At 37.6% G+C, this 16,227-nt stretch overlaps 1 protein-coding gene across 1 annotated transcript in view; it reads left to right on the forward strand.

Moving 5' to 3' along the window:
* Positions 1-11,295, forward strand: part of APLF (aprataxin and PNKP like factor) — a 118,367-nt gene extending 107,072 nt beyond the window's left edge. Inside the window, exons 10-11 of the mRNA XM_072409587.1 lie at positions 1,046-1,078; positions 10,900-11,295. Coding sequence (XP_072265688.1) covers positions 1,046-1,078; positions 10,900-11,108 — 242 coding nt within the window. The 3' untranslated portion in view covers positions 11,109-11,295. The remainder of the gene's footprint in view (positions 1-1,045; positions 1,079-10,899) is intronic.
* The last annotated feature ends 4,932 nt before the right edge of the window (positions 11,296-16,227 follow it).

Raw genomic sequence — 16,227 nt, forward strand, 5'->3', positions numbered from 1 at the left:
GGAAATTATCCAATTTCAGTTAATTGGTCCCAAAATGATTTATTTACTGCAAAAAATTTGTCTTCATTTGTCTATACCAGCGATGTATAGTGATAGGCAGAACCAAAAAAAACTCTTCCACTAGATGGCAGCAGGTAGCTGATTTACGTGTCTGACTTTTTGGGTGTGTTCCGTGGGATTTTTCTAATTGTAAAATATGTGCCGCGACTAAGAAAGGTTGGGAAACACTGAATTAGAACATATTGGACTGAATGGTATCTATTGTCCTCACATCATCTACCTCTTTACATCTCATGTTTACAGAATCATAAGATTGCATCATGACAGCAAGGTGAAGGGGGGTGGGGTTAAATTAGACATCACTCTATGGACATTTGCTCACGAAGGCCTGACTGTTATAAATGTGATGGGCAGTGAAAAAGAGAAATCGATATTTGCTTCCTGCTGTAAAAAAATGTATTAAGCATTCCATTGTTTTTTTTACAATACTTGGAGGGGAAAAAAAGATATTGTCCAATTAAGACCCTGTAGACAATTTATTTATATATATATATATAGAAACAAGTAGGCTGATACCAATAATGCAACAATCCTGAAATGGAATGATCACACCTGGTGGGATGTCCAATAGAATTTGTCTACATTAATCTTTTTTTCTATCTTTGTTTTACTAAACAATACATTTTATTTTGGTCTGTCATGTTACATGTGTGGCTGAAATAACTTCTCAAGTTTTGTCTGTCTCCATTTATAGCAGTACAAATGTACACTGGATATGTTATATACTTAACATACCAAGTTTCATATTCTAAATTAACAACAAGGAATTGCAGAATATAGATGAAATTAGCAGATATGGTATCTTTGCAGATCTTGCTGTTGGACAGTGAGCTTTTTTCAGAAGTAACGTACCTTCGCTAATTCATAGTAAACAATAGAATCAGTGAAATTGACAGATAAATAAGGTTTAATTTAAAATGCAAGAAATATCTTTAAAATAAACTGCCCCTAAACACTGCTAATTGTTTTCTTTTTTGTTTTTTAGGCAGGCGGCTAAGGAAAAGAACTACAAAGAAAGGTATTCTTTATATCTGTATAATTTACAGTTCTGTAATATTATGCACGAGGCACACATCCTGCTGTTTTGTATTAGCTGGAAAAAACCCTCTAAACTCTAATAAAGACTTCTTAATAAACTGAGTCCGATTTATTAAAGCTCTCTGAGGCTGGAGAAGATACACTTTCATCAGTGAACCTGGGTGATCCAGCAAACCTGGAATTGATTTCTTCAAACTCATTTGCTATTTGTTAGCAAATGTTTTCGATCCTAGATCAGATCCATTCCAGGTTTTGCTAGATCACCCAGGTTCACTGATAAAAGTGTATCTTCTCCAGTCTTGGAGAACTTTATTAAATTAGGCCCACTGTGTTAAAGATTAGGAGTTAATTCCTAGCATTTTTACGTATTGATGGATTTTGAAATCAAGACAACCCATTCAATACATGGAGCAACACATAAAAGCTTCCTTGGCTTCCCCTATCAGAAGTGATTGAGTAAGTCATCATCCATTTCTCCATCTCGATTTTTCATTTTGACAGTAGCAGGGACTTGGCTGCTCTCCAAAGCTGGTTGCTTTAAATGTCAAGTTTGAGAATTCTGTGCTCCACAATGCCTGACAAATACATAGGTCAGCTAGATTTAAAGCTTATTTACTGTATGTTTGAAATATGTAAATGCTGAGTCTGGTTTTTTGTTCTATACAGAACTAGTGCTATGGTTTTGAACAGAGATACAGGGTAAAGTCTTATAACTTAAAAGTTATTAATACAATCTTCCTATGGTGCAAACATCTGAGGTGTTTTGGACCTTCAGATTACGATTTGTATAAACAATTAATTTTTTTAATCAAATCAATACAAAACTTGGTGCATTCACTCTTGTCATAAGTTGTTAACATTAGGTCATAGATGTTAATTTTATAAAATAAATTACCATGTGCAGTTACTGTTATAAACAATAACATTTGTAATATTTTTATGTTTTCTTCAGTCATTTCTCTTTTACCAAGCCATTACAACCATGGTATTTGCAAGCTTGTATCATTATTTTTATGATTTGGCATCCATATACATTTGTATCCAAATGTGCGTCATAGAGAAAAAAATAGATTCTAGCTTGGGGTGTAATGCCTGTTTTTCTTCATTTGCCTCAAAAATAATCAGTTGCAATTTTACATTGTCATTATTTATTCGCATTTAACTCTTCAATTTCTGCCATCCTACCACCACTTAATGGCATTGTTCAGTAGCCCTCTTGTGAATTTCTGGAGAATAAACAAAGAAAGAATGCCGATATCCTGCCTATCCATCAATTTTTTGAGCAGCAATTCTGCTGTGGGATTTTTAAACGATTATGATGTAAGTGAAGTGAAGGGTGCTAGCCTTAACCCTAGACCAGCGTGATGGTGTATATGAAAGTCATGATATGTGATTATTGTTATTATTACACAGTATTGATATAGCACCAACACATTATTCAGTGCTTTACAAAGACAATAGTCGTATCACTAGCTGTCCCTCAAAGTGGCTCACTACCATAGTCATATGTCATATAACACAGTCTAAGGTCAATTTTGGGGGGAAGCCAATTAACCTAACTGCATGTTTTTGGAATGTGGGAGGAAACCAGAGTACCTGGAGAAGCAAACACAGGGAAAACCTGCAAACTCCATGCAGATAGTTTCCTGGCCGAGATTCGAACTTTGGACCCAGCACTAAAAAGGACAGAGGGCTAACTTCTGAGCCACCGTTCTGCTATTTATTTTATCAATCAATAAAAATTTCATCATTAAGTTTACATTTCAAATCTCTTAAGATTAGATAATTTTCCTTTATCGCATTAGTCTTTATCCTGTTACTCAAGTTTCATTAAAATTGTTAAAAAAAAAAAAATCTCCAAGTTTTTAAGATTGCTTGATGAGGAAGGTTGAAATTTGTAAACTACACTTACTCTGAAGATCCAATGTTTTTTAGGTCTGAAATTCAGGAGCTACATAGTCCTATAGAATATCCGTGGGCTGCAAACTAATTTTGACCACTTTAAAGTAGAACTAAAGTCCAAATTTGCAACTAGGCAGGATGGGTGATGTCCCTTTCTGCAATAAAGGTGATCATTCTCTTCATCTGTCAAAATCTCTTCAGCCCAGCGTTGGTTTGGTATCCTGGTGTATTATGGTTTCCTCTAGATGAACCCCCTCCTGCCTTTGCAGGAGTTAGGGTATCGGGTTCTGACCAATCAAGATGTCTGAAGATCGAAACAAGGAAAAGTGAAGGAAGAAGTTAGTGTAACAGGGACAAGTGTGTGTAAAAATGGTTTAGTTCCGCTTTAAGAGTGAGCTGAAAGCCAAGAGAAGTGTGGCAGATACCAAATAATATTTTGCATAATGAAATTTAATTATCTAAATTTCAAAACCAATAATGTTATGAACTCCTATTAAGAGCCAAGTTCAGTTTAGTAAAATACAGGATCACATTCTAAATATTATTGTAACGATGATTAGAAGCTAGTTAAAGGACATTTTTGTTTAACCTCCATCCAAATTGTAATTATTAGATGACATTAAACTATAAAACAATTGAAACTGAGAGTAGCAATTTGAGAGAAACTGGTAAATTATCTTCTGTTTTGTTTTAAATCAAAAGAATTTAAAAAGGTTTAAAGTGTCAAAAAAGTTGTTTAGCTACATAGTTACATAGTAGGTCAGGCAGAAAAAAGACATAAGTCCATCATGTTCAACCACTAGGGAAATAAACATATCCCAGATATAAAACTCTATAAAACATAGTTGGTCCAGAGGAAGGCAAAAAAAAAACCCTGGTAGAATTTCCTTTAACAGGGGAAAAAATTTCCTTTCTGATTGCATGAAGCAATTGGATGTTCCCTGGATCAACAGTCATTGTTATTTTTCTTTAAAGCCTTGATACCCAGTTATATTCCGTGCTTCTAGAAAGGCATCTAGCTTTTTCCTAAAGCAATCTATAGTAGTTTCTGAAACTACTTCCTGAGGGAGCCGATTCTACATTTTCACAGACCTTACAGTGAAGAATCCCTTCCTTATCCGGAGCTTAAACTTCTTTTTGCTCCAGACACAGTGAGTGCCCTCTTGTTCTTTGTAATGATCTCAAAGTGAATAATGGGGAAGAGAGTTTTCTATATGGACCGTTTATATCTTTATACAGGGTGATCATATCCCCCCTTATACGTCTCTTCTCATTGGAGAATAGATTCAGTTCAGCTAATCTCTCGTCATAGCTAAGCTCCTCCATTCCTTTTATTAATTTAGTTGCCCTTCTCTGTACTCTATCCAATTCAACAGTGTTCTTTTTGCGAATTGGTGCCCAAAACTTGACTGCATATTCCAGATGTGGTCTGACCAATGCTTTGTACAGGGGCAGGATTTTGTCTCCATCTCTGCAGTCTTTTCCTATCTTAACACAAAAAAGTACTTTACTAGTTTTAGATTTTGCAGCTTGGCATTGCATGATGTTATTAGATCTATGATCCACCAGAACCCCCAGATCCTTTTCCATTTCTGACTCCCTCAAGTGTATTCCCCCTAGACAGTATGAAGCATGCATGTTGATACCCCAAAGTGCATAATTTTACATTTATCTATAATAAATAAATATTTCCTACTTGTCTGCCCAATCAAACATTTCATCCAGGTCTGCTTGTAGATTATAGACATCCTGTATGGACTGAATTCCATTACATAGTTTGGTGTCATCTGCAAACGGTGACTTTTAATCCCAAACTATATATAATTTATAAAGATGTTAAACACTGGACCCTGGGGTACACCACTAATAACCTTAGACCATTCAGAGTATGAATCATTAATTACAACTCTCTGGATGCGGTCTTTAGGCCAGTTCTCTATCCATTTACAGATTGACTTTTCTAAACCTATTGACCCTAACTTGCATATTACCATCTGTGGGGTACAGTGTCAAATGCTGTAGCAAAGTCCAAGTACACTATATTAACTGCTACTCCACTGTCTACCTGTTTAATTACTTCCTCATAAAAAGAGAGTAAATGTGTTTGACAACTTCTGTCTTTCTTAAAGCCATGCTGACTAAAAATTATAATATTTTTTTCCAGCAGAAACTCCTCTATGTGGTTCTTTACCAAACTCTCTAGGACCTTTTCAACTATGGACGTTAAACTAACTGGTCTGTAGATACCTGGCTCCGTTTTTTTGAAGATAGGAACCACATTGGCCTTATGCCAGTCCATCGGTACCTTGCCAGTGGCTAAAGAGTCTCTAAAAATTAGAAATAATGGCTTTGAAATAATTGAGTCAGTTCTTTGAGGACGCGTGGATGTAATCCATCAGTTCCTGGTGCTTTGTCAACCTTAATTTTTCACAGCTGTTTCTCACTCATATCAATTCTGAGCCATTGTTACTTGTTTAAGGCAGTGACATTGCTATTATGAGTTTGGACTTGAGCTCTTCCATTTTCATTTGTGTACACAGAGCTTAATAAAAGTGTTTAGTAAATCTGCTTTGTCTTTATCCCCAGTTACCAACCCAGCGACATCCTTTAAGGGGCCTACATGCTCAGATCTGACCTTTTTGCTGTTATTATATTTTTTTTAAATCTTTGCAATCTTTCATTTTGAAGTTTTGCACATTTTATCTCCTTTTTCATCTTTTGGTATATTCTTTATAGTTTTCAAATGATGGTGATCCTTCATTTTTATATTTTTGAAATGACCTTTTCTTGTTCCATATGGCTTTTTTAACATCAGCTGTGAGCCACTTTTTTTAATTTTTAATTTTAGCCTCTTAAACTTATTACCCATTGGAAAATATTTTTCAGTTTGCTTTTGTAGAACAGACTTGAAACATTCCTTTTTCTGTTATGTGTTCTTTGAGGACAACATTGTCTCCCAGTCCAAGTCTCAGAGAGCCACCCTAATAATGAAAAATGTGCTCACTTACAAAATAAATGTTTTTATCTTTTCTGTTTTTGCTTCCTGTTTACAACTTATATTAAATGTAATCATATTATTGTCACTGCTACCCGGATTCTCTTTTATATGCACATTTGTTATAAGCTCTGCATTGTTAGAAACTACTAGGTTCAGCAGAGTATTGTTTCTAGTTGGGACTTCTATAAACTGTACCATAAAATTATCTTGTATTAAATTCACAAATTTCGTCCCTTTTGCTGTTCCTGTAGTGCCATTACTCCAGTCAGTGTCAGGGTAGTTGAAATCTCCCATGATTAAAACACTTTTTGCTGCTTTTTCTATCTGTGCTAGAAGTTGATTTTCTATTTCTTCCTTAGCACCAGGGGGCCTATAGCAGACTTTAATAGTTAATTGTGTGTTATTCAACCCCACATTCAACTCCACCCATAATGCCTCAACCTCATCGCTTGTTCCATCCGCAATTTCTGGTTTCTTATTCACTTTTAGATCACTTCTCACATACAGACACCACCACCCTTTCGTTTGACTCTGTCTTTAAGAAAGAGAGTATACCCAGGAATATTGACAGCCCAGTCATGCGAAGAACAAAGCCAGGATTCAGCAATGCCAACTAAGTCATAATACTCCTCACTCATTAAGGCTTCCAACTCCCCTATTTTGTTTGCTAGACTTCTAGCATTGTTGAACAGCCATCTTTAAACCATTGCTTCTTTTACCAGCATTGATTGCCAAATCCTTTTGTTTTTCAGTACAACTAGTACTGCACAATCTAATGTTTGTTTGTAACATGGGAAGCTTCCTACAATTAGCCATAACCCTCCCCCCAACTATCCCTAATCCACCCTCCACTAGTGTCTGACCCCTGACTAACTTTGCTGCCACCTTATTTAACTTTTCCACCCCCTTTTTCCTAGTTTAAAAAGCCCTCCACAATTCCCCTAAATATTTACCCTAGCACATCAGACCCCCTTTCATTTAGGTGCAAACCATCTCTGGCATACAAGTTGTACCCCAATGAAAAGTCAGCCCAGTGCTCTATGAACCCAAACCCTTTACTTTTGCACCAGGATTTAAGCCATGTGTTTAGCTGCCTAAGCTCCCTCTGTCTTTCCTGTGTTGCGCATGGCACAGACAATATAGCCTTGGAGGTCCTTTTCTTCCACTTGAAACCCAGTTCCCTAAACTGATTTTTAAGGATCCTCCATCTTCCATCTTTATTGTCATTGGTTCCAATATGAACCAAGACAGCTGGGTCCTGTCCAGCCCCTCCCAGTAATTTGTCCACTCGGTCCACCACATGCCGAACCCTGGCACCAGGGAGACAACAAACCATTCGGTTGAAGGGATCTGAGGGACAAACTATTCTATCTGTCCTCCTGATCATAGAATCACTTATGACTACCAATTGTATTTTACTTCCTGCGTTTCCCTCCCCACCACTACTAGATGTGACGCTTTTCCGGCTGTCAGGGTAGCAGTAACATCTAGAGTTGCCACCACTGGGTCTGCCACCTGCACATCTTCACATAACTTTGCAAACATGTTGGGGTGCTTAAATACAAGGCTGGCCTTCCTTTTCTGGGTGCCTCTACCACTCCCTCCAGTTACATTACTCCCTACAAGTTCATCCTGATTAACCTCTCCACCCTCCACATCTAAGCCATTAACTGCTTGCTCAGTGAGCAGGAGACCCCTCTCAAGGTGATCCTGTGATTTCAGTGTTGCAATGCGCTTCTCCAGCTCTCCAATGCGAGATACCAGAAAGGCGACTTGCTCACATCTGTCACAGAGGTATTTACCTAGGAGTTGTTACTCCATTTGTACATACATGTGGCAGACTGTACTGAACCAAACTTCCCACCTTGCTACTACTTATTTTTCCAGTTACAATGTTTGTTTACAAGGAGTTATAAACGTTTACTTACAGTTTGTAGTTACTATAAGGATTTAACTTATTTTGTTTTCAAACTCCTGTTTTTTCCAACTCCACTTGATTAGAAAGCCACTTGTTTTACTAGCCAAATAGTGAGCAAGCTCAAGGTGAGTCTGCCAGGAACCTAAATCTCCTGTGAAACCTTGACCACTCCCCCTTAGAGGTCAGTAAGAAAAAAGGAAAAAAATTGCTATTTAAAACAAAAATTGACAGTCATGCAGATACAACCCAACAGTCAAACAAACACAACTCCCAAATGTACAATATCGGAGTCCTGTTTTTTCCAACTCCACTTGATTAACCCCCCCGCGGTAATCCTGAGTGTGACTCGGGGGTGGCTTTTACATGCAAAAAGCAGTAATCCCGAGTCACACTCGGGGTAACTTTAAGAGCCCCCCTTACCTTTGCCCCACGCTCCAGCGGCGATCCAATAGTCCTGCTGTGATGCGGGGGGCGTGGCCGGACGGGAAATTACTGAGTAATCTGCTTTTAAATATCACCCGGGTCCCGGCCACGCCACTGCCGCATCAGCAGTGAGATGCCAAGCACAATGCAGGACTTCTGCATTGTGCTTCACATCCCACTGCAGATGCCAGCAGCAATAGGAAAATCTGGGGGTGGTCACCTTCCGGAGGATGAGTCATCTTCCGGGTGATGCAAGTGGTGATGTATTGGGGGGGTGTCTGGAAGGGAAATTTAAAAGCAGATTACAATGTAATCTGCTTTTAAATGTTTTTTACAGTACAAAAACACCACACAACTAGAAATAAAAATAAAAGTACATTTTTAATGTTTATATTTTATTTTAAGATTACATTGTTGTCTGTTATTTCATTATTTTTTTAAATTATTATTTTTAAATAATGTAATATATTATAATTTATGATTATAATATAATAAATAAATATAATTATCATACCCGAGAGTTAATCCTAAGAATTACAGGCCCACACTATAGACAAAAATTTCTATGCAAAAAAAATAGGATCACTTTTTACATAAAAAAACTGACAGAATTAGAACGCTAGGGTTAAAAAAGCCACTTGTTTCACCAGCCAAACAGTGAGCTATCATTAGAACAATATAGATGCCAAGTATAGTAATGTCCTACCCATACCCTTTAGTTAAGTTACACATTGGGGGTGATTTACTAAAGGGGTTTAGGCTGTTTACTTACCAAGGTTAATAATTCTCACCTTAAATGGGATCATTCACTTATCTCAGTAAATGTGATAAAGCTCCGCTGATTTCAACATTCCAATTTCAAAGTGGTCTATTAGCACATATACTAAGCTAGGTGAAATAACCCATGCAAGGTAATAATTCACCTTTGTAAGTGCGCAACCTAAATTACTAAATTAGCAGTAATAGTAATTTAGTAAATCGGCCCTATTATGTAAAGGAAACTTTTTGTTTTGATCTGTTTGCCAGCACAGCGCAATGTACCAGAAAATACAACTGTATAATTTTTTACCAATGCAGCCTACCACAATTGACAGTAGTGTGTTGCTTGTGAGGCTGTTCACTATTCCTCTATTGGATTGGGTGCCATTCAAATTAAATGGCACTGCAACACAATGGGCCTGCATTATTAAAACTCTCCAAGACTGGTGAAGATAGACTATCATGGGAGAACCTAGATCATTCAACAAACCTGGAATGGATTTCATTTGCTATTAGTTGGCAAATGTTTTCAACCTATTCCAGATTTGCTGGATAATCCAGGTTCTCCTATGGTAGTCTTTTTTCACCAGTCTTGGAGAGCTTTAATAAATCAGGCCCAATGAAAATACTTTTTGTGTCTTCACAAAGAGGGTTTTTGTTTCTCTAAAATGGCAGTGGACTAGAACTATACAGTAGAACTGTGAGCAGGAATAGAATGTCTCCCTTGTTTATTTTTGACCTCCCTTGTAGGTGACGTCATCCACCCCATTTTCCAGGTTCAGGTCTCCAGCCATCTTGATTGGTTAAGCCAAAATGATATAATGTACAGAAGTTAATAAATTCCCGGTAACCAGGAGAATGTTAGTGTATTTTACAAAGAGTAAACAGGCAGGAATGTATGTTTTATTGCCTGTTCTTTCTGCAATAGGAAAACATGCCTAGGCACAGTTTTGGTCATAAAATGTTTAGTTCCACTTTAAAACTTAGAACCATGAAAAGTTTAAGTTGGGTTTATTTATTTTTGTAGACTTTGAGTTTAACTCAATAAATGGGACTTTAAAGGCCAACCATAATCAATTTGAACATAAATATATCAAAACATATCTTTATTTAAACAACATTAAAAAAACATGGATATTAAAACCACATTAAGCTTCCCACGTGGGGACGACGCACGCAGGCACGCCAGAACAGCAATAGAACTCTACTTAAATCGAAGATTAGATCACAACACAAGCTCACTGCAATGAATGTTACAAGATGGGATTGAAATAAAACAAAATTGACTGAAATCGTGGATAGTGAGGTGAATCACAATATCACCATCAACAAATATAATAAGAGAAAAGATAAGTAGAACAGAAAACGGCCTTAATTTAGTTTCTACACTGCTGCCCTTGTCTGCTCCCATCTGCTCAAATGGGGCTCTATGTTCCATAGGAATCAGATATTTCTGTCTCCTCTCTTTCCTGAAGAAGCGGATTTATTTTGTGAAACGGGTTGAAAATCAGCAAGGTTTACCCATATGTTTGGGTAACCTAGACAGGAATGTTTGGTTGTATCTGTCGCACATTTTTAATGTGGTTTTAATATCAATGTTTTTAATGTTGTTTAAATAAAGATATGTTTTGATATATTTATGTTCAAATTGATTATGGTTGGCCTTTAAATTCCCATTTGTTGAGTTAATCTCAAAGTCTCCATGTTAACTAAGATAGGGATGTGGCCATGCGAGAATTAGAAGGTTGGTCAATCAATATGTATATGTTTATTTTTTTTTGTTCTTTTTTTCTCTCCCTAGCCAAAAGTGCTGTGGACGGTGACAGTGATAATGACGGGGAGCCAAATGAATATGACCTAGAGGACAGCTTCATTGATGATGATGATGAGGAGGAAGAGGACATTACTGATGAGGATTCAGACTGGATGCCAGACTCTGAAGAAAAAGACAGTGAAGATGTTAAGCAGCTTGTAAAAGAAGCAAAGCGATTTGTCAAAGGAAAACACTGATTTCCAGTTTTTACCCTCTTTTTAATGTTTGTAAATGTACAGATAGGTTTACAGAGGATGCTAAAAATAGTAATGTGCTATTTTCTTTTCCTTGATTCTGTTTATACTAATATCATATATTTGCTACACTGCAATTAAATATGTATAAAGCAATTTAGGAAATAAAAATAATTGCTTAACTTCTAAACTTTATTTATGTTTTGTTCATTGAAGTAGTAGAAGTGCGCCATAAGTAAAACTTTTGCAGCTGTCTGATAAGCCATCACTTGGCATTTAAAGTAATATTTCACTTTCTATGTTCAAATATTTACTGTCATAATTTATACTCACCACTAGTGTTAGACGAAAAGCTCAGTGTTTGATTCGGCAGCTATTCGACCAAATGGCCCAATATTTTTTGGGTGATCGAACTCTGAATTCGAACACCATTAAAGTCTATGAAGGGGGGGGATTCGGGTTATTATTCGGGGCTGTGTAGGACTGTCAGCTGTCAGATCCGCTCCCCTGATTGCTCTTGCAGCCCAAGCATAACTGTAGTATGTGTTTTTGGATAGAGAATCTCTATCCAAGAACACATATGGAACAGCGTTACATGACCGCAAGTTCCCACGCTCCCTGGGCTGTACTTATCAATGACCGTGGGAACTGAACTCAGATGAGAGTGATTGGCTGTGCAAAGGTAAACCCTGAAGACAGTTTAAGCATCATCAGGATTTTCTTTTCCTCAGCCAATCACAGAGTACTAGAGGTGAATGAATGGGGAGACTTGTCCTCATATAACCTCTAGTGCCCGGGGATTCCACACTGACAGGAGGATTCCTACAGCTGTGCAGCCGTGGGAATCATCCTGTCACTGTGGGATGACCTGTAAAAAAATTAAAGTTAGTTACACAAATCCAACACATTCAAGAAAGTACTTTACCATTAAAGCCACAAATTGGCAAAGTCGAATCCCATGTTTGGATTTGAACAGCCATATTCGGGTCGAATATAAGGAGAACCCGAATTCAAACACCAACACTACTCACCACTTACCATTTCACTCATTGGATATGTTTCTTTCCATTTGATTGTACATTGTATCAGCCATCACCCACTGCATACTCTATTACTCATGATCCCGGATTTCTTTGCACTGAATTCTCAAAACAATTAGGGGTATACTGGTACCCAGAATCCCCTTCTCCTTATAGAAGCTTTACTCTTTCATCTCTCCTACGTATCACTGTGTCATAATTACCTTGTGTTGTTTTCTGTGTAAAGACAAAAAGGAAAGTGGAGGATGGCAATGCTTTCTTTTAAAAATGCTACCTACTTGACCAGCAAATTTCTGCTTTATCTTTAACATTACCATTAAACCACCATTAAACTACAAAAAATATTGACATTGCTGGAAGCTTTTCTGAACAATGTGACTTAGAAGTAGACACATCCAGATGACTAGCACTTTCAGAAATAGGTGAACAGTGGCTGGCCCTGTGTATCTGCTTTATCTTCATATGTCATATTTTCTACTGCCTCCACAGAGGTAGGTGTATAGGCACAGGCACAATCTTGGTAAAATAATACTTCTTATACTAAGCTTTCCTGCCACTAGTGTCTGCTTAAGCTGCTCGCTCCTTCATGTCTGTCTAGCTTGTACAAGTATTTCCCCAGTCAGCAGACTTTACCCCCCACTTTCTCCATCACTTGCTTTGGTTCCTCCCGTGGCTTGTATTTTCTATATTGACAATAAGGTAATATTTGAAGTCTTCTTTTGGCAGTTGCCCTTTAAGGTAAACTTGTTATGAGAGAAATTCTAGTGCTACCATTTTAGGCCTCCTCCTGAAGAATGCTAGCCATCTGGTTGTTGAATTCAGTTGCAAATGTTAGGATGACTTACTAAGCTCTCTGAGTAAATTACCGGAAACAAATACGTCAGTCAGTAAGTTGGTCATGTCATACTATCTACAGTGTGAAAGCATGATTACCAGACACCTCCGATTTTCAGATGAGCATGATAAAAACTAGTGTTGGTGTTTGAATTCAGGTTGTCCCTACATTCAACCCGAAAATGGCCACCGGCCTGTACTTGATGCCCACAATTTTTTAACCTACTTTCTCTGTGCCCAGATCATTCAGGAGCCACCCCAGCCCCCCGTAAAAAGAAAATTACAATGAGCTCATCTCTCTGTCACACTTCTTTCTTTTTCAGTCAGCATGCACTTTGTCAGATCCTTGCTGACTCATTGGTAAGTCTGTTGCTTTTTACTCCAGCTTTGCCCTACAGAGACTGCAAAAGGCTGATTGCAGGTCAAATTTTGGTACTTGCACAGCTGGCATTAAAATATTTATTTAATGACTCATTAGTTATTACAACAGTGTATTATTTGTGTCTTTTATGTCTGCTTGGAGTTCAGCTTTAAACAAATCCAGGCAGGAAGTGAAAATAACCCTAGTACTAAATAAATAACTGTACCATATGTAGTAGGTCTCATCATATGTTCGTGTTCATAATGCCTGAGCAAGGTTGCATTCACTTTTTATAATTACTACATCATCAGCTAAAAATATTCAAGGCATTTTTTTGTATAACTAAAGAAAGTTTGAAAAAATATTTGTACTTGCTTTATACCAGCCTATTTTGAACTTTTGAACAACGGGGAACCATTAAAATAATTTCAGGTCTTCAGGGCAACCCTGCTATAATTATTACATATATTCACAGCTCACAATATATTGGTCAGCTCACAATATATTGGTGTGGAGATCAGTTGGAAGAATGCTTTCTACATTGTTGGCCAGTGGTTGGAATGTCACCCTTACACATAGCCAATAAGATCATTAGTTTCACTTAATCTGACCTGGGAGGCACAAACTGCTCAATAAATCCCTAGCAACCTCTGTAGGAGCCCTTATTGTGAAACACTGCTTTATACTGTATTTTGATTATATTTTGATTCTATATGCGAGAGACAAGCGTCTACAGTTAGTATGAGACCTAGCCTCTAGAGGGCGCTATGGCTTGCACAAAAGTAGTGTGAGCCCTGAGAAGGGCCAAGGAGCAAAATCTAAGCACCAACCAGGTCTTCTCCAGGGCCTCTAGTGATAAGAATGTTGCACTGCTGGTTACTGGCAGTTTGTGGTCCTTGGGCACACCAGGGTAGGCAGGATAATACACGGTACCAAATCACTAGGTAGAAGAACTGTCAAGGAAGGCCGCGGTTGAGGCAGGCAGCAAGCAAGAGAGGTCAGGTCACAAGCCAGGGGCAAATACCAGGGATCCAGTAAATAGACACCGGTGACACAGGGGCCACCACAGATACAGGTAATACAGGAGACTGAGGTTACACGGCGATAACCACAGACACCCTGTTCAAGAGGAACACTTGAACAGCACAAGGGAAATGGTTGGGAAACAGACTGCCCATCAAGGGGTTAACACAGGAGCTGGACAGGGAAAACACTCAATTAACCAGCAGGTGTATAGGAAATGCTTAGCAGAGCTAGGGGACTCGGCACTAGAAGAGACACGTTGCACAAACACTGAGTGCTGTGTCTGAGACAGCTAAATAGCCAGGCATGATAAAGAGGCTAATTCCTGATTGGCCAGCAGAATTGATGAACCTGATAAAACTTGAAAAAGCAGGCATGCCCAGGGTCAGAACTGCCCATTTGCACAGGAGAGTGGCACCTGCGCTTTAGCAAGGAAGATGTAACTGTGACAGGTAGGTTTTCTAATACCTCTCATGCGATACAAACTAGCAAAGGGGCTCCCTGTTGACCAGGTTACCAGCAAAAGGATGTAGTGTCTACTGGTGTTTTAAATATATATATATATATATATATATATATATATTTATATACTGTATGTATATAAATGCACAAGAAATAGTGTATGATTGTCACAAGAACTGAAAGGCACCCACATAAAAATATTGTCATAAATGTTGTGTTGTGTTGCCATGAACGTTCGTTTTTGTCACACATGCGCACTTCAATCCACGATCAGTACACAACTGTACACACAATAGCAAATGATTGTCGCATGAATGGATCCTCCAGGATGGATGTTTATTTTCAACAACATCCCTCATTCATTGGCGTAAATAGCCTGTCGTTATGCACTTTATTTGTCAACGATTATCGAACGATCGGTTGATTCAAACAACTTTTATTTAACGTGTGTATGTAGCCTAACCCCTTCTAATTAAAAATCTATGTCCCTGTTGGATTGCACTGGAAAAATTGTACAAACAGACATAAAACATCAGTACAAAGCAGACGCTTTAACCCTTTCCTGCTTTACTCATAACAAAACCACACATTGCAATTCAGCTCAATAGATCTGCTAGTGTACTAGAGTAGACCAAAAAGCAGACACACATCATTAATTCAGATGTATCTTGCCACAGTGCAGAATAGTTTTACTGTATGTGCAACATGAAGTGACTGGGAATTGGAACAACACTACAATGCATTTACACATGCATAATCCATTTCAGTAGCACCAACTTTACTGGAACCTATAAAAGTAAATGAACCCTAAAACATGAATGGAATAAGCTTCTTAGATCTTTCAGCTTAGCTTTGTAGAAATATGCAAGATTTTTTTTTTTTCATTAGCTAACTTCAGCAGTTTAGGTAAAATTCTTCATTGCTTTTTCACTAGTAATGTTTAATAATGAAGTGTATTCTGTCACCAGAATCATAGTGGCTGTCCAGTTTGTTTCCCATAATCCATTTTTAATGTGGAAACACTTCATTTGTTTCAGGAATGAATCACATGTTCGCGTATAAAGAATTGTTTGTGACTTCTTTCACTAAGTGTAACATAATATTTTTAAAGTGTACTTTCCCCTAACTGCACGCATTTCTTTGTAGGTCTCATGGAAGGTTTATCCAAAATAAAAGGGATTATGTCTTTTTCTGCTTGAGTCACGTTTTCTTTTTATTGGTTTAAAAATGCTAGTTACATAATAAAACAAAATTGCTCACAATTACTTTTAATTGGTGACCTTTTCTGTACTTGTAAATGTTTATAAAATGCCAATAGATTTCTAGTGCTTTTTACACAAGACATTTTACCAGGAATTATGTTAAATAGTACTAAGAAAGTGTATCCAGTTATATTAGGAAA

Source organism: Pyxicephalus adspersus, chromosome 4, assembly GCF_032062135.1.
Source record: "Pyxicephalus adspersus chromosome 4, UCB_Pads_2.0, whole genome shotgun sequence".
NCBI lineage: Eukaryota > Metazoa > Chordata > Amphibia > Anura > Pyxicephalidae > Pyxicephalus > Pyxicephalus adspersus.